The sequence below is a fragment of the Puma concolor genome, chromosome D1, assembly GCF_028749965.1.
Source record: "Puma concolor isolate L17-30 chromosome D1, mPumCon1.1.hap2, whole genome shotgun sequence".
Taxonomy (NCBI): Eukaryota; Metazoa; Chordata; class Mammalia; order Carnivora; family Felidae; genus Puma; species Puma concolor.
In genome coordinates this window covers 76,184,869-76,203,543 of record NC_141676.1, presented here as the reverse complement: position 1 = coordinate 76,203,543, position 18,675 = coordinate 76,184,869, and the positions used below count along the sequence as shown (strand labels likewise).

At 39.4% G+C, this 18,675-nt stretch overlaps 1 protein-coding gene across 6 annotated transcripts in view; it reads right to left on the bottom strand.

Moving 5' to 3' along the window:
* The window catches only part of DEUP1 (deuterosome assembly protein 1), an 83,009-nt gene that overhangs the window by 57,724 nt on the left and 6,610 nt on the right, over positions 1-18,675 (bottom strand). For all 6 annotated transcript variants that reach the window (XM_086678560.1, XM_086678559.1, XM_086678561.1 and 3 more), the window contains exons 3-4: positions 6,178-6,349; positions 4,441-4,536 (exon numbers count right to left, since the gene is read on the bottom strand). In XM_086678560.1, coding sequence (XP_086534686.1) covers positions 4,441-4,536; positions 6,178-6,349 — 268 coding nt within the window. The remainder of the gene's footprint in view (positions 1-4,440; positions 4,537-6,177; positions 6,350-18,675) is intronic.

Below are 18,675 nucleotides of genomic sequence, written 5' to 3'. Positions count from 1 at the left end.
TACCATTTTACTTTCAACTGACCTACATAGGTATATCTGAAGTCAGTTTCTGGAGCAGGACATATAGTTGGGTTATACTTTCTTAATTTACTCTGTCAATCTCCATCTTCTAACTGATGTATTTAGGCAATTTCCATTTAATGTAATTATGATCTATCAGAGCTTAAGCCTTACTTTTTTGTTGTTGGTGGTTTTTTTCCTTCTGATTTCCAGTTTTTTGGTTTCTCTATTTTAGCCTTTCTGTCTTCTTCAGGGTTATCTGAGAATTATTTAGAATTCCATTTTGGTTTATCTATAGTGTTTTTGAATGCATCTGTTGAATAGTTTTCTCAGTTGTTGCTCTAGGTATTATATTTACATAACTCACTACAGTCTACTGGCGTCAACATTTTACCAGCCCAAATGAAATGCAGAAGTCTTACTTTTCTTTATGTCCCTTTGACCTGACCCATTTACAGCATTATTCTCTTAAGTATTTCCTCAATATACATTAAGAACCACATTAGACACTGTTATAATTTTGGCGTTAGCTGCCAAACAATTTAGAAAACTCAAGAGAAGAAAAGTAGTATGTTTACCCATTTCTTAATTCTTCCCATTGGTTTTTCTTCTTTCCTAATATCTCAAGATGCTTTCCTCATCATTTCCTTACTGCTAAATGAACTTTCTTTCGCCATTCTTTGGAGGTACGTTTACTGTGACAAATTCTCATAGCTGTCCTTCATTCAAGAAGGACTTGATTTTCCTTTCATTCCTAAGGATATTTTCTCTGGACATAGAAAATTCTGGGTTGACATTTATGTTGCTTCAGCAACTGAAAAATATTCCACCTTCCTCTGGCCTCCATAGTTTCTGATGAGAAGTCTTTTATCTGACTTGATTCGTCCCTGTAGGTAAGGTGTTATTTCTCTCTTGCTGCTTCCAAGATTTTTTTCTTTGTCTTTTAGTTTTCAGAACTTTGCCTATGATGTGTCTTGGTGTAGATTTCTTTGTGTTCATCCTGTTTGAGTTTCATCCAGATTCTTGAATCTGTAGGTTTACATATTTTGCCAAGTTTTCAGCCATTACTTCTTTGAATACTTTTTCAATCCTGCCCTCTTCTCCTTCTGGGACTCTGATGGCACAAATTTCCAATCTTTTGTTATAGTACTACATGTCCCTAAGTTTCTTTTTTTTTTTAGTCTATTTTCTCTCTATTTTTCAGATCCAGTAATTTCTATTTTGCTATCTTCAAGTGCACTGACTATTTCCTCCATCCTCTCCATTCTACTTTTGAGCCCATCCATTGACATTTTTTAGTTTGGTTATTGTATATTTCAGAGACAAAATTTCTAACTGGTTATTCTTTACAGTTTTTCTTTGCTAAAACTTTCATTTGTTTCAAGTATGTTTGTAATTGCCCTCTGATGAACTTTTATAACGGCTTCTTTAAAATCCTTGTCAGATAATTCTAACATCTGTATTAACTCAGTGTTGGCTTCTCTTGGTTGTCTTTTTTCACTCAAGTTGAGATCTTTTTGGTTCTAGGTGTGATGAGTGATTTTTTTTTATTGAAACTTGGACATTTTGGGTATTGTGTTATGAGACACTAGATTTTCTTTAGGGACTGTATTTCAGCCATCCTTTTCTGATGGCATTCTGGCAGGGAAAGTGGGACACTGCCTCGTCACTGCCTTGGGTGGTGGGAGTCTAGATCTTGGCCTCAGCTGGTAACCTGAGGGAGGCATTCCTTACCACTGCTGAGTGGGAGTGGGAGTTGAGGATCCCCACTAGTCTTCACTGTACCACCCTGACTAGAGGGGCACAGGTGCCTTGTTACTGCTTCTCACATGGCCTTCACTGAAACTGTAGTGAGGGTGAGCAGCCTCATTACCACTGAGAGGCAGTGAATATCCTGACTCCTAATTAGGCTTTCCTTGATATCCCCAGGGGGGAGTTCCTCATCACCATCAAATGGGCATACTAGTCCAGACTCTCCACATGGCCTCCACTAACACCATGGGTTGGGGAGGGCCTTGTTAACACCTAGTGGTGACAAAAGTCCTGGCTCTCCACTCAAGTCTTCTCTAACACCACCCAGGCTGGGGAGCCGGGGATACCTCCTTAAAGGCTGGTGAGGGTAGAATCCAAGGCTGTCTACTCAGTCTGTGCTAGTGGGGTGGTTTGGAGCTGAAGTCTTTTTCTGTGGTGTTGGGCTGGAGTAGAGCAGTTATTTTCTAAAAGTGTGTAATCTTGGTAGGCTGCCTTTCCCAGGTCTGCTGTAGAGAGCAGATATTCCTTGGGATTCTTTTTATCTGTTTGTGCCCCTTGTAGTGTTTGGGTTGTCAGCGTCTCTGTCACCCAGACTGGGATACAAGGGGCAAAAAGAAATCCCAGGGAACTCACCACTATGTTGCTCTTTGGGTACCGACGTCCTAGTTGGCCTGCCTCTTTTCTCCACTTCTCAGAATCTTATGTGATTTTATAAATAATGTCCAGACTTTCTAGTTTTATTTAGCAGGGTCTAAAAGAATCAACTCCAGCTTTCCAGAAGTGAAAATCTCAAATATATACACAATTTAATCATAGTTTCATTATGGTTAGAAGGAAAAGAAAATAACCTCTTTTTAAAAAGGAAGCAATTTCTATGAGAAAGTTTTGGCAGAGTTGACTTATTCAAGGAACAGTGTGGTAAAGTATATCTTTAAAATATTTTAGTAAAATGCAATTGTAAATAAACCAGGAATATCAAAGAAGAAATCAGTAGAGTGAGCTAGCAGCAACCGCATCATGTTTGCCATGAGATACCGTTTTCTGGTTAAAAAAATGACATATTACTAGCCATTATGCAAACCAATTTAAGTACATAGTACTTTCCTTTTTCTCTCTTTTTCCCTTCCCTCTTTCCTTCTCTTTTGCTCTTCTTCCCTAATGCTCTTCTTAACTTTCTTCTAACACGAGAAGAAAAGAGAAGCATTAAACTGCAGTGGAGCAGATGGCTGCTCTCTCAACAACAATGTAGTGTTTCCAAAATGTATTCTCTGAGACACCTGTTTTCGGTGTTTACACTGTAAGACTGTACTATAGTAAAGTAGGTTTTAGCTTGAAAAATAAAAAGCATTCCATGGTCAAATATGTTTTGAAAAATGATGGGTGAAAAAGTCTAAATTGGTTTGTTGGATATGCACTGTGAATGTCCAAGAGCAGAGAGGAAGTAAACAGCATTTCCTAAACTCTCATACTAGCATTCCACAGAACAAATTTTTGTGAAACCGCCATAGGGATATTTGTTGGTTAGCCAGCAGCCAAGTCATAGAATAAAACTGCAAAGCATCAAATAGGAAGGAGTCATATGTTAAATAACTGCTCAGCACCTGTAAGCAAGTCTCAAAACTTTTTAATAACAGATGTGAAAAAACTCAGACATTAAAGATTTGGTAAGCAGTGACTGAACCAACTAAATATAATTTAGAGATATCTTCACTTGTATCTCAATTACTGTATTTTTTTCAAACTTATTTTAGATCGTGGACTCTCCATTTATATTGAACTATAGTGATTTAATATATATATTGCTATTTTAAAGCTTTATCTTTATACAAAAAAGAAGGTTGGTTGATTGCTTAGAGTCTTAGCAAGGAAAAACCATTTAGTTTCATAATTCAAGCTACCATCTAGTGGCCGCTATGTAAATTGCAGGCAAAATGTCTAGACTTTGGAGCTAGTCTAAGATTATAGTGTACTTATTAAATGGCATCATGTTTCATATTCCAGTCTTAATGGCTGATGACCTCCATAAGAAGCTATGTAATAAAGAATTAACTACTTTAGGCTCATTTGATTATATTATCACTTATGAAATCTTTGCACTTCAAAAATTTCTTAATCAAACAGTATTTCCCACTGATTCATTTAAAGCAAGACATGGCATCTACCAGACCTGAGATGACAGGTGATTACTGCCCTATGTTTTCTGTGCTAAGGGAGAGAAGACTTTTTGCTTGCCTTCACAGTGAGGTGACACAGGGATAAATAAGAAAGAAATTAGCATCCCAATGCAGAAGACCTATCATTTATGCAACAGTTCCACCACTAGCAAGTTATAAAGACCAGTTTTATCCTTTCAATTATCTATTTCATAATAGCAAAATTATTCTTTTGTTCACGTAGCTAATTATTATCATATCATAGAAAGGTATCAGTCTTGCACTATGCTAACAGTTAAAGGGATAAAGGGCTGAGAGTCCAATAAAAAAGGCAATCTAATAAAACAATGAAAGACAGGGTCAAACATATAACCTGTAGTTAAAATATAAGAATTATACTTGTATTAAAAATAGTCCATTTAAATAAAATTATTACAACTTATAAAAAAGTAACTAATATAATTTTATATGTTAAAAGATATATCAAAATGTGTTAAATTATTATATGATATTAAATTACAATAGTTTTCCTTACTTGAGCTTTCAGGGTTTGTAGTTGTCCTTCGTAATTCTGAGTCATTGCTAAGTTACATTTTTCCAGACTGTCCAATTTCTGTCTAAGTAACCCCACCTGCATCAAGAAAAACATTTAATTTTGATTCTTCTAAATTTTGCCTGACAAAAATCAGAAAATGTGCAAAAAAGGAGTACAATTTAAATAAAACTGCTGTGCCAAAACCAGAGTAAATATTTGTACTACAGTTCTTAAAATAGCTATTAATAATTAAAGTCACAAAACCAAACATTGCTAGCACTATTCCGTTGGGCACACATTCGGACAGTACAGTATGGATGTTTGACAAAAGATCCTTATCACCATCACACTTTAAATTAAGGTTTAGAATTTACTTTGCATTATCTTTTCAGGAGGCTATGTCATCATACTCAGGCAGAACCTCTACGGATACACCTCAGCTTTTATTTTTGTCTCCACTGCCTTCAGTGAGCTCTGCTTTGGTGGGACCATGGAGCAATGATCACATTTTTATAAGAAAGAAAGGAATAATATCTAAGAGGAGTCCTTAGAGGTTTGGCTGACAGAAATTGTCTGCTTAAAAAGCAGGTGAGGCACCTGCTGTGATGACACGTTGGTGTCATCACAGATATGAAAGTAAGAAAACAGTCCCTTGCATATTCCAGGTCTGATGGCCGGCCTCTACTACGGAGGGAAACCAGGTGCCAATAACTAAGTTAACTGTGCCAAACAAGAACTCCGTTAACTATGTGAAAAACTAAGTTCTTTTTTTTTTCTTTTTTTTAACTTTTATTCATTTTTGAGAGATGGAGGGAGACAGAGCGTGAGTGGGGGAGGGGCAGAGAGAGAGGGAGACAGAATCCGAAGCAGGCTCCAGGCTCTGAGCTGTCAGCACAGAGCCGGATGCAGGGCTCAAACCCAAAACCGTGAGATTGTCACCTGAGCTGAAGTCGGATGCCTAACCGTCTGAGCCACCCAGGCGCCCCTAAAAACTAAGTTCTATTGAGAGGCCAATAAAGGTAGAGAAATGCCTGATGAACAAGTTGACTGATGATGTTTTAGTATAGGATTAATGTAAACACCTTCTCTTATGCCTCACCCAAAAGAAAAATTCACAGACACAAAAGTCCACATTAGGTAAAGTGTATGGTTTTCCTGAACTCCTCCAGAGGCCCCAGAGCACTCAGATACTCTACAACCACCAACAGGACTGTAAGCAGCCTTACAGGGGCTGGGAAGCACCCCTCTTAAGAGGGTGCCCAGATATACACATACACCCCCTTCACCAAACACTTTTCTCCCTTGTCCTGCAATTGTGTCTTGGCATTTCACTTCTCTCAGGAAATATTCTTCTAGTAGATTAGAAAAGGCTCTTGAACTCGGCCATGTCCAAAGACACAGTTTGGACAACTACTTTGTTTCTACAGCTGCAAAAGCACTGACATCTTTGCTCGCAAACGGTATTTATTTCACATATATACTGAATGTCTATTTACTTTTCTAGACGGCACTGACATTTTATGTTTGTCTGCATCAGCAAATTTGGATGGGTTTAGGTTCTGATTGTCACTTATTTGATAGAACACATTCAGCATGCTATGACAGAATTGTTAGCAATAAATGCTACTGCTGATGCCCGATAAAAAGGATACATAATGAAAAACATATTCTGAGGGAATAAATATTATTTATAACAGTTTGAGGAATTAACATGTTATTAACACATATATTCAGTACCTCTTGACCTTTCTGATCCAAACAAGTTTGTGCATTTGCCAACTCTTGATCCCGAAGATCTAATCGTGTCTCCAAAGCCCGCATTTTCCTTTCCCAGTCCAATTTTTTGTTGCTTACCATGATGTCAATTTGTTCCATTAATTCCTGAAGTTCGGCCTCACAAGGAGACGCTCTGGCAATTGTCAAAAAGTAAAGCACATTTTAAAAGAGTGAAATGTGAGGACGGGAAAAATTATTCCATTGCTCTGAACAGCTTGATCAATTATTTCTTCAAATTGTTCAATTATTTAAACAGGAAGAAGTCTGAAAGCTGGGGGTAAATTTTATATTAAAACTGAAAGCTAATTTCAGTGAATATACAGCACATTTTTTAAAATGACATTTTCTAAAGTATAGGTGCTGTCATAATATAATGCAATACATTGCTAAAGTGACTGCTTGTATTTTCTTCTTAGTGTAGGTGGTAGTGTATGGGTCTCCCAGAGCCAAAAGTTTTGACATTGACAAGGGAGTCCTAAAGCGGAAACACATCATGCGGATTCTGTCAGAAACAAGGTCGCAATAAAGAAAGTTAGCTAAGGGGCGCCTGGGTGGCGCAGTCGGTTCAGCGTCCGACTTCAGCCAGGTCACGATCTCGCGGTCCATGAGTTCGAGCCCCGCATCCAGCTCTGGGCTGATGGCTCGGAGCCTGGAGCCTGTTTCCGATTCTGTGTCTCCCTCTCACTCTGCCCCTCCCCCGTTCATGCTCTGTCTCTCTCTGTCCCAAAAATAAATAAAAAACGTTGAAAAAAAAATTAAAAAAAAAAAAAAAGAAAGAAAGTTAGCTAAAAAAATAAAATTAAATAAAATTTTTAGAGTGGGCTGATTCGATGGCAAATTCTAATTATGAAAAATGGCTCAGTGCTCTTACATGTAAATACACATGTACCTATGTCTATCATAACTTGAGTAAATTTGATGCAGGCAAAGTGGGACTTCAGTCGTGCCTATCAAGGATTAGAAGGGCAACCCCAGGCTAGGTAGGACCAGATTCAAGGATACTAACTGAGCTACAGAGTTACTCCTCCAGGAGGGGAACTTGGCGTGATCTGGCTGGTATCCCTTGGGAAGGAATCTGATCAGGCAGGTGTGGGCAGAGTAATGTAAGTCTTTAGATAATGGTGATATTATTAGTCAGATGCGGGGCAATATCTTGGGTCTTAGAGGGTCTATTTATATTTGAAACAAAACTGCTGGTGAGAGCTAGATTTATGGAGATGCCTATTGTGTTTCTAAGGTAGGGTTCTCCTTCAAAGAAGCTGACGCATTCCACAGGGACCTGGCATAAGTCCAGTTAGTCAGACTGGACAAGCCTCAGGTTTCAGCCTAAGGAACACACAAATGTCCAGATTAGAAAGCAAGTTATTTCAGGATCCATTCAATGGTGGTGATGGGGCCTCTACTACATTTGTGTAGGCGTGAGGAAGGCAGGAGGGAAAGCCAGGTGAAGAATAATATTTTCTCCATTCGGTTTCACCAGGTCAGAATTTCAGAGGTGATTAAGGATCATTTAGCATTTTGAAAAACCTCAGGCCCGGAGAGGTCAAGGCCACACATCAATTAGTAGAGGAGCCAGATCTAGCTCCTAGGCAGCTGTCTCCCATCGTAAGCTCCCTTCTGCGCACCACACAGCAAAAGACATGATGCACTGAATAAGAACTTGCTTGAAACATACAGCATAAATTAGTTCCATTGCATTAGGGTCAGAAACAGGTATTAGAACCCAAAGAACTCAGAATTTCCAGAGTCACTTTCTAAAATGCCCAGTCAGCCTGAACATGGGATATTCCTGTGATTGGTTTATTCAACAGCAGACTCACCAGTTCTGTCATCAGAGAGCTTTTAAGTACAAAGTGCAATTCTACAGTCTTCTGGCATTCCTGGACGAAAGCCCAAAGCCTTTCCCATTTTTACTTAAAACCTAAAACAAACCTGAGGAAAGGAAGTACTAATTCCTCTATAAATAAGTTGATGGAATTTTAATTGGAGTTATGATGTGGGGGAAAAACAACAGAACGAAAAGAATAGTTTTCACACCGTTTTCTTTTCATAACAACATGTATCACCCTTTATTGTAAACACATTGTTTTTTTCTGCTATCGTGAGCTCTGAACGCAAAAGGACTGTATCAGCCCTTCTCATCACCATCTTCCTGGAGCTCAGCACAGCACTCCAGCATATAGCAGATACTCAATAAATTTTTGAAAAATGAACCAGTGAGCTCTTCTCTTCACTATCTCCTTGACAGGTAGGACTGCACCACGTGGACGGAATTGAAATACAGGCCGAAAGTAGAGACATCAGTACTATTAAATAAATGAGTGAATGGTTTCTTTCCTGATTATGACTACGCTGTGCAAAAATGAGGATATTAGACTCAAGGTGAAGGGAGTTTTACAAGTCATCTTGTCCAACCAGTGTTTGTATACCTTTCACAGTCTTACTAGCATCATCTATGATGCCCTACTGGTCAGATTCAGGAGGTTTAGAACAGAGTCCAAGATTCTGCATCACTAACAAAGATATCAAGTGATTCTGGCGCACACCAGGGTTTGTGATCTGTTTCACAATATCACTGCCAACAGGCCATCCAGCCTAGGTCTGAATGCTTCCTTTACCAGGAAACCACTGTCTGAGATTGCATCTAGACAGCGATGAGTTTCTTAAAGTTCTTTCTTATACTGAAGAGCTTTTTCATCCACTTATCTAATTTGATCCACTGGGACCATGCACAACAAATGCCTTTTCAACACAGTAGACTAAGAGTACTTAATACAGTTATCAATATGTCAAATACAGCTATCAGTGTACCTCTGGCTTCTGCCAAGTTTTCTCAGCGTTCAAGAGTAGATACTGAACATTCAGACAGAGAATGGCTGGAACCTACGTTAACAGACTCTCACCCACAACCTCTACAGCAGTACTCCTAGAATTGTCAGGATGTGGTCAATGACTGAGAGCTGCCTTACTTTTTCCCCTACTTCCAACTCAGGACCAACGAGAGAAAACCAAACACGCTCCTCAAATCAATCACATAGGATGCCCCGCTTCTACTAATCCTGCCTCCAGTTTCCCTGTGCCAACAGCCCCCATCCAAGACAGCATACGTGAAGCCTTCTCTTTTGTTCACCGTGAAGCTTTCCCACCTCGCCTTCGAGACTGCCAGATGCAAGTGATGGCTGCTGACGCCTCTGCTATATCAAGCTTTCAATAAGTAGGCTTCATTTGTTCTCATTTGGGTGTCTTTGTTTATTTCCACAAGTATCTTTATTTCCTTCAATTTCTCATAGAGATTTCTTTTTTTTTCCACCACTCACTACCTAGTGTACTGCCTAGCAAATACTAGACACTTAACATACATTTGTTGAACAAATGAAAAAGTGAATGACTATGGTAAGATTTTCATAATTTGGTGGCTCTCCTTCACAATCCTGATGGCTCTCCACTGAACAAGTTCCTGTGTTGATTTCCTCCTTGAAATATACTGTTCAGAACATTAACTTAATCCCCCAGGTATGGTCTAATCAGTTTAGAGGGGGACTCTCACATCCTTTGTTTTAGGTGCTATCTATACTTTTATTCAAGCAGATGAGGATCACCTTAGCTTTGAATCTGGGAGGGGGAAGGGCAAAGCAGTGATATTATACCATGTCAAGGTGAGCTTGTTTGTTTGTTTTTGTTTTTGCCCAAACATCTTTTTTCATGCATGCTAAAAATAAAGCCACTATCTTGTGCTTGTTTCATTTTTGGGGGGTGCTCCAAGAGCAGGGCTTTATATGTATCCTTATTAAATTTCAGTGTGAGAGTTTCAGCCTCTCAATGTAGATTGCTATCACTGGTCCTTTTTTTTTTTTAACTGAAAGAGAGAGAGGGAGGTAGAGAGAAAGCGCACATGCATGCGAGCAGAGGAGAGGGGCTGAGGGAGAGAGAAAATCTTAAGCAGGGTACATGCTCAGTGCAGAGACTGGCACGGGGCTCGATCCCACAACCCTGGCTGGGATCATGACCTGAGCTGAAATCAAGAATCGCTCAACTCACTAAGCCACCCAGGCACCCCTAGCCCTGGTTCTTTAATGAAGCAAACATTCATTCAGCGACTGCTGCCCACTGTGCGAGGAGCTGGGAAGACAGAGACACGAGACCAACTGCCTGTGCAGAGATACTTACAAGACAGGCACAATAAGAGACTGATGAATACATGGAGCTCTTCTGGGACTAGAAAGGAGGGGTACTGAATACAGATTTGGCCAGGATGGGTTACCACAGAAGCCTTCGTAAAAGGGCTTACGGGATCCTGTTTCTGACAGAAAATATATTCACTTTACCTCCCTGTTTTGTGTCAGCTGCGGATTTGAGAAGCATTACTTGTTTTACATATAAATGTTTTTTTCATACAAGTGACTGTAAAATATCATGAAAGACGGGATGGAGGACAGAGCTCTATGGCATTCTACTACATTCTGAAGTCCTTCAGGGTGACAGGGATCCGTTGATTATTTCTTTTCTTATAATCAGTTTCTAACCCACTTAATTAACCTTACAATTTTTTTCTCCCTCTCCCCATAAAAATGTCATGAAAAGCCCTGTAAAATATCATGGCAAAGTCCCAATAAAATTCTATCAATATGCTTGCAGACGCACTAGCATATGAGCCCTGTGAGCCAAGGCTGACCTAGTCTGCAGCGGTCAGGGCGTGTCCGTGCGGAGTCCTGGTGACCCCCGCTTCTTCCGGATGCTCGCAGGCCACCCACGACTCCTTCCAGAGTACTACCAAAGATCCAGTCACACTCAGGCTTACGCTAAACCCAGCTTTCTGTCAAATTTAATATTCTCTTTTGAAATTCAATTGTCTCATCTTCCAGGATGTCTTCCTTTCTTCAGTTTTTCAGAGATAATTAAGAGCAGTTGAGCTGTCTCAGCAGCATCAATATTTGCTCCTAAATCTAGAGAACTTTAAAATAAAATACAAAAGGCTTAGTTTAGCCTTCTTCACAGAGCTGAGCACTAACATTATTTATATTTTCATTTCTTCCTTTAGTCAAATGCTGACTGATGCTATGCTAATTGCTTTCCTGTTCTTGCTCTCACGGATCCTTACAACATCCCATAAAGTAGGACTTATTATTCCTATTTTAGAAAAGTTGAATGAGGCACTAAAAAAGAAAAAAAGTACTCCAAGTCTTCTAGCTTTGGAGACTGGGTGGATTGTAACTGATACACTACTTGAGACATACAAACCCTGACCCTTACTGTCGGGTTTATCCTTGGGAGCAATTCACGAGAGAAGGATTCTGGGGTCAGAACAGAAGTCTTTTTGTTGTTGTTGTTTTTAATGTTCATTTATTTCTGAGAGAGAGAGAAAAAAGGAGAGAGTGGGGGAGGGGCAGAGAGAGGGAGACAGGATTCGAAGCGGGCTCTGCACTGAGAGTGGAGAGCCCCAATGCCGGGCTCAAACGCATGAACTGTGAAATCATGACCTGAGCTGAGGTCAGATGCTTACCCGACTGAGCCACCTAGGTGCCCAGAGGACAGAAGTCTTAAGCCAGTAGGAAGGGGGCACACTGAGACTTGCAGGGTGACAAAACAGTCTGAGGAGCCTAGAGTCAAAATATCAGGATGTCAAATTTAAAGATGAAGAAAGCAAAATAGAAAGCTGATGATATAAATGGAGGTAGTAGTGGCCGGTGTGTTGGAGGGGACAGGGGAAGGGAACGTGGAGAGGCATGCAGAGTAAAAAGAGCTGGAGTAACACACATGTCCATCAGATACAATTCACCCAGTCTCCATGGACATGTATGTTACTCCAAAGTCCTTTCACATATAGGCTTACATGCTGGTTCTTACAAGAGCAGACCTTTATCAGATGGCTGTGGTTGTGGTAGGGTCCCCACCCTAAGGAAAGAAAAAAAAAAAACAAACTCAAGGCAACCTGGCTATACACATACGTGACAACATCCCTATGACCTTGTAACATGGGACCACTTAATCAGTGGTGTTACCATATATGGGAGACGAAGAAGTAAAAAGTATATAAAAAATTTGGTCATGTGGCATTCAGGGCTCAGTTCTTTGGGTACGAACCCAATGGAGGGGTGCCAGCAGGAATAAAGTTGCTTCCTGGAAAGAAAAGCCTCGGTGTCATGACTCTCTGTGTGAGAATCCTGCTACATGGTGATCATATGATCAATTATGCAAACTAGGACAATTCTGAAAGTGAAAGGGGCACTAATGATAATTATGCCAGGACAATAGGTATAAAGCAGTGATTATTCTGGGCAAACTGGGATGCGGCGTCAGCCTACCCATCATCAAACTGGAAAATAAAAACGGATAAACAAGTCCACAAAAAAAAAAGTGAGTTCGGGCACCTGGGTGGCTTGGTTGATTAAGTGTCTGACTTCGGCTCAGGTCATGATCTCACAGCTCGTGAGTTCGAGCCCCGCATCGGGCTCTGTGCTGACAGCTCAGAGCCTGGAGCCTGCTTCTGCTTCTGTGTCTCCCTCTCTCTTTCCCTCCTCTACTTGTACTCTGTCTCTCTCTCTCTTTCTCTCAGTAGTAAATAAACATTAAAAAAAAAAGTGAGTTCATTTTGGGACATAGATAGCAGAATAGAAATGGATCTTCAGCTTGAGAGAGAGAAGGGCAGGCTTAAAAAATAAATATGGAAGTTATCATGGAAGAAGGGGAGGGAATGAGGAAGGGAAGCATAGACAGAAGAGAAAAAGGAGACTACGGAATAGTCTAAGGAAATGCGTTTTCAAAAGGTTGACGAGCAATATGAGCAATCATACTGGGTCTTAACTTTTCCAAAATATTGTAATGAAACACATTCTAAAATGTAGTAATGTATTATTTGTCTTACTTATATTGCTATATATTTGGTGATACCGGTATAATTTAACTTTTCTGTGGTGGCTCACAGACCTATTCTTATTCTGCACGTCAAATACCGCACCACACCAGAAACTTAAATAGTATGGAATGGGAGAGCTCCCAGAAGTCCCAGAATCCACTTCCATAGACATGTCTGAGATGTCTGCCTGCTCTTCACTCGATCGTTCCTCCTAAAACAGTAAAGTGAAAGGCTTCTACTTTATGACCCCTAGATCAGAATTTCACAGTTGCCCTTGTTCAAAATTAGTTACTAAATTATAGCTAAAAATAGCTCTTCTCAAGCACTTTTCTTGTTGTCCAAAAAATGCTATTTACCGTCATCCTTAGCGTGTGCTGACTTAGCAGTGTTACAATGCCTATTTTTACTGCACATTTGAGATGGTGGCTCATATTCGGTCCATTCTTCTCCCTCATCTGCAATAAGCTTAATGTTGATATGTAGAGGAGGTATAAATCCCACTATTCCTAAAAAGCATGCTTAGAAGTACTTTTAAAGGCCTCCATCATACTCATCAAAGACATTCAGAGAAATAAAATGTGCAATGTTGACAGCTTCCAACTCCCTATCAATGTTTCATCAGAATTCGAGGTATATACAAACTTTAAGTCTCATATTTTTACATTCTAAAAAGAGTGGAGGATCTTCTAAACACATGTATTACAGATAAATTTTTTCTTGAAACTTTTTATATAATGACTATTCATTCTAGTTTCAATGACTATTGTATTACCTGTATTACTGATAAATTTTTTCTTGAAACTTTTTGTATAATGACTATTCTATTCTAGTTTTAAATAGAAAAGGGATTAAATGACTATCCTCACACATACTAACACTGCAGTCTTTCCCCAGATAGACCTTTTAGCAAGAGGGAATTTTAATTGTCCTAGAGATTGGCTTACAGAATCCAAACTAATGCATGTGTAGCTTATTATGAATGATGCCATGGTTCTGTGTGTTAATATGAAATAATATTGGGATTTACCCCAGGTCTACTTCACTTTGCTTCTTCTGCAGATAAACTAGAAACTAGAAATTGTCAAATTTGATTCCTCTGGAAAAGATTATGTGTGGCTGGGGATAAAGGGTGGAGGGAGAATAATGGGGGTAGAGTCTGGGCCATTCAGAAGGCAAGAGAATCAATCAAATTAAAAAGAATTTTCAATGTGCAAAAAGACTACTTTACTACAATTTATTAAACTACCAAAATATTGACTTATAGTAGAATTTTTTTTTACAAATTATAATTAAAACTGTATTAAACTAAGAAACTGGGAAGTACGGTTGTGTTTAGGAATTAATATATCTCAGAGGGAAAGAACACTTTAAAGGTTAAAAAAGATGCACACATAGAGTACTGCTTTAAAGGGTTTTTCTGAATTAGACGTGAGAAGCTATACTTTAATATCCATCTGTCTTGGTTCTTTGAAAATACGACTTTCATGGCAGATTTAAAAAATCGGCAGATCATGCAGCAGATTTTTAGGAAGGATTTGATAAGATTCCATGAACGAGATGAATGGCTAAGATATAAGTCACAGAATAAAAAGTAGAGTAAATGATTTAGTAGAGAAAAATGAGGCTTTCGGTTGAAGACGGATGAACATAAACATTTTGCTCCCTTCCCAAATTCTACTAAAATAAAGCAAAGGCATATTTTTAAGCCACGAGCACAAAAATAATGGGAGCTAGCAGTAGAGAAAAAGCCAGGAAGCAACCCAGCTAGGTAGAGGGTAAATGCTGGTGGCCCAACTTACACCCTCTAAGTAGGAGAATTTAAAAGAGTGTTCTCTAGAATCTGATCAGCCTGAGACAGGCACTGAAAGAGACAAGCCCGATGACAAGTAGAGAAGCCCCGTCAACAAGCCCCGCCCACGTCCAGCGGAACTTCTGATCAGCTTCCACTCCGCCATCTTACACAGGAGCGAGCAGTCAGGGATCACGGACATTTGAGAAAAGCACTTCAACCAACTTGCTCAAATACAAACAGAAGGTGATTTTTTGAAGAAAATATGGCAGAAAAGAAGAAAACTTCAAAAAGTAATAGTTAAGACGCCAGAGTTATTAACTCCGGAAGAAAACAAAATGTTATGCAGGGAAGGAAGCATCATCCCAGTATGCTATGGCTCAAAGGCGAAGAGCATTTACAAAGACATAACTAGGCAAACAGAATATTGATCCAACTAAAATTATGGTGCATTGAGAGGATGATGGAAGAAAGAGAAGTGTGTGTGTGTGAGAAAGAGAGAGAGAGACCGTGGGCATATACGTGTATGCGACCATGTGTGTGGTGGGGATGAGGTAGTGGAGGCAGGAAAAATAACCACTGTGGATGTCAATAGATAACGCCTAAAACTGAAAAAAATCAAGAAGTAGCAAGAAAACCATGTTATTTAGAGATATAGAGATAAATGCCAAAAGATTCAGCCAAAAGAACTGCCTCTGGGGAGGGAACAGGAGATTGTTGTTTTTTGATTACAGCGATAAGGAACCAAGTGACTTCTTAAATTACATACATGTGTGACTAAGTAAAGAAAGATCCGGCTAAATGTTCTTTTTTTAGTTAAAGATATTTTCTTTTATTTTTTTAAGTTTATTTACTTATTTTGAGAGTGAGAGTGGAGGAGGGGCAGAGAGCGAGAGGGAGACAGAGAATCGTAAGCAGGCTCCAGGGCTGTCAGTGCAGAGCCCCATGAGGGTCCTTGATTTCACGAACCAAGAGACCATGCATGACCTGAGCCAAAGTCAAGAGTCAGACACTTAACCAACTGAGCCGCCCAGGTGCCCCTAGAAAAGATATTTTAAAGAAGTAATCCATTATATGTGAATCCACTTATACAAGGAAAGAAACATTTGTGAAAGCAACGTTGCAGAATTCATACATTTAGGGACTCTATATATGTATTATGTTGACCTTAGGCCTGCTCAGTGCATTTGTGTAATTCCTATTTAGAAATGCCCGTCAAAGGTTACTAAGCATAAGTTTTAGTAGTCTTCAGTTCTACTAGACTGTAGAACACCTTGGCTGGCGGCTGTGCTGAGCCCTCAGGGAGTTGCAGCTGCACTGTAGTTGGTGTCCAGATTTTGTAAAAAAACTGAATTAGTTTCTCTTTTAGAGGAGCAGGGGCCAGGAGAAAGGAGGGGCTGTGGAGCAGTTATTAGGGCCTGGGGTGAGGCATGAATTGAAGGATGTGGAGAACTATACCAGAGCCACACCCTCAGAATGACTGATTATAAAGGAGTTGATATAAGAGATCATTTCAGACACCACTTATTCATATTTTTAATAAAAGTCAAGGGTAAATTGCATTGATAAAACTGTAAAAGGAACAATGAAAGAGGCATACAAAAAAGAAGTTCTTGGAAATAAAACATGGTTGCCAGTACCAAAGATCTCAATAGAGGCAATAAAAATAATGTAATCGGTGCTGAAAGAAAAGAGAAAAGTCAAGAAATTCCTCCAGGACATAGAGCACAATGGACAACAATGGAAATTATGAGAGCAAAGAAAGATATAATCCTTCTAGGAGATGAGAATGAAACAAGAGAGTGGAGAATTACTAATCAAAGAAATAGAAGAAAATGTCACTGAGTTCAAAAGATTTGAATCTTTAGTGTAAAAATGTTCACCAAATACAGTGAAGGGTTATTGCAGAAGATTCCATACATAGAAAGTTAATCCAGTAAATTTGTAAATTCCAAGGATAAAAAGAAATCCTATAGGGGCACGTGGGTGGCTCAGTTGGTTAAGTGTCTGACTCTTGATTTCTGCTCAGGTCATGATGTCAGGGTTAGTGAGTTTGAGCCCTGCATCAGGCTTTGCACTGACAGTGTGGAGCCTGTTTGGGAGTGTGTCTCTCTCTACCTCTCCCCCACTTACTCTTTCTCTCTCAAAATAAATTTAAAAAAAACTTAAAAAAATACTATATAAAAAAAGGAATTCTATAGACTTTCAGACACACACAACATGGGGGGGGGGGGGGAAAGGAAGAAAGGACAGACCTGAAAGACTGGCATTGGATTTTCCCTCTGCAATACTCAGTGCTTCCAAAGAGCAATGTTACAGAGTTCCTGTATAAGAGTATGAGTAAGACATCTGAACATGTAACAAGTTAAGAAGTATGTCACCCATGTTCATTTTTATGAAAAGATTACCTAAGGAAGTACTTCAGTCAAATTAAAATGAATTCAAAATTTTTTAAAAATTAAGAACAGGGATGGGTGCCTGGGTGGCTCAGATGGTTAAGCATCTGTGCCGGGCTCTATGCTGACAGCTCAGAGCCTGGAGCCTGCTTCAGATTCTGTGTCTCCCTCTGTCTCTGGCCCTTCCCCGCTTGCACTCTCTCTCTTTCTCTCAAAAATAAACATTAAAAATAGTTTTAAAAATTAAGAACAGGGAAGATTTTGCATACAAACAACAGTAATAAGCAATGCAAACTTACAGCCATTAATAAAGGATTCTAAAATAACAGTGGAATAAAATAATAATTAACATTATCCTATATGTAATAATTTATATATAAATTAATAGCGACCAGGAACTAGAAATCCAGATAACTTTTTGGAGGTGAGATAAAGGAATGGGGAAGCACAGGCGCTACTAAAAGTTAAGTCTTTTTTTTTTTCTTTCAACGTTTATTTATTTTTGGGACAGAGAGAGACAGAGCATGAACGGGGGAGGGGCAGAGAGAGAGGGAGACACAGAATGGGAAACAGGCTCCAGGCTCTGAGCCATCAGCCCAGAGCCTGACGCGGGGCTCGAACTCATGGACCGCGAGATCGTGACCTGGCTGAAGTCGGACGCTTAACTGACTGAGCCACCCAGGCGCCCCTAAAAGTTAAGTCTTAAAAGAGAAAAAAGGATGGGGGAAGTCAAAGATACAGTTAAAATTCAAGATGCCAAAAGAGAAACCCAAATTTACAATGTTTGTAGAAAGTGTTCATTGAAAACTTATAAAATAGGATGTAAAACTTTTAACAGAAAATGAGGAAAAAGAAAACTAGCTCAGAGTAGCAAATGTGGGGAAATCAAAATGGGTCAAACGTTAGCATATTAATGATCATAAAATCCTCTTTTTAATGGCAAAGACTCTCCAACTGAGGTAGTTTTTAAATCTAACCGTATGCTATTTACAAGAGACACAATATTAAAAAAATGAAAACAAGGAAATGAGATAATAGAAAATATATATCGGTGTCTATTTCTGATTTCTGGCACAGAGCTCCTAAAGCCCTTTCATTTCCTAAGTGATAAGAGTGCTAGGAGCATGTTTTGTTCTGATATTTAATCTTTGACCCTGGTTTCTGAGACAGGGATTCCGAAACCTTTGTAATTTCCTGCGTGATAGGAGTACCTTTTGTTCTAATGAGGAAATTTTGTGTGGGCTCCCAGAATGAGAGCTGGTCACTGGAAAGACTCAGCCATGGTTGGAAGCCTGGAATTTTCATCCCACCTTCCATGATCTTGAGAAGGGAGAAGGGCTGCAAATGGAGGTAATGATCCATTATGCTTCCATGATGAAGCGCCATACAAATTCCAAAAGTATGGGATCCAGAGATCGTCT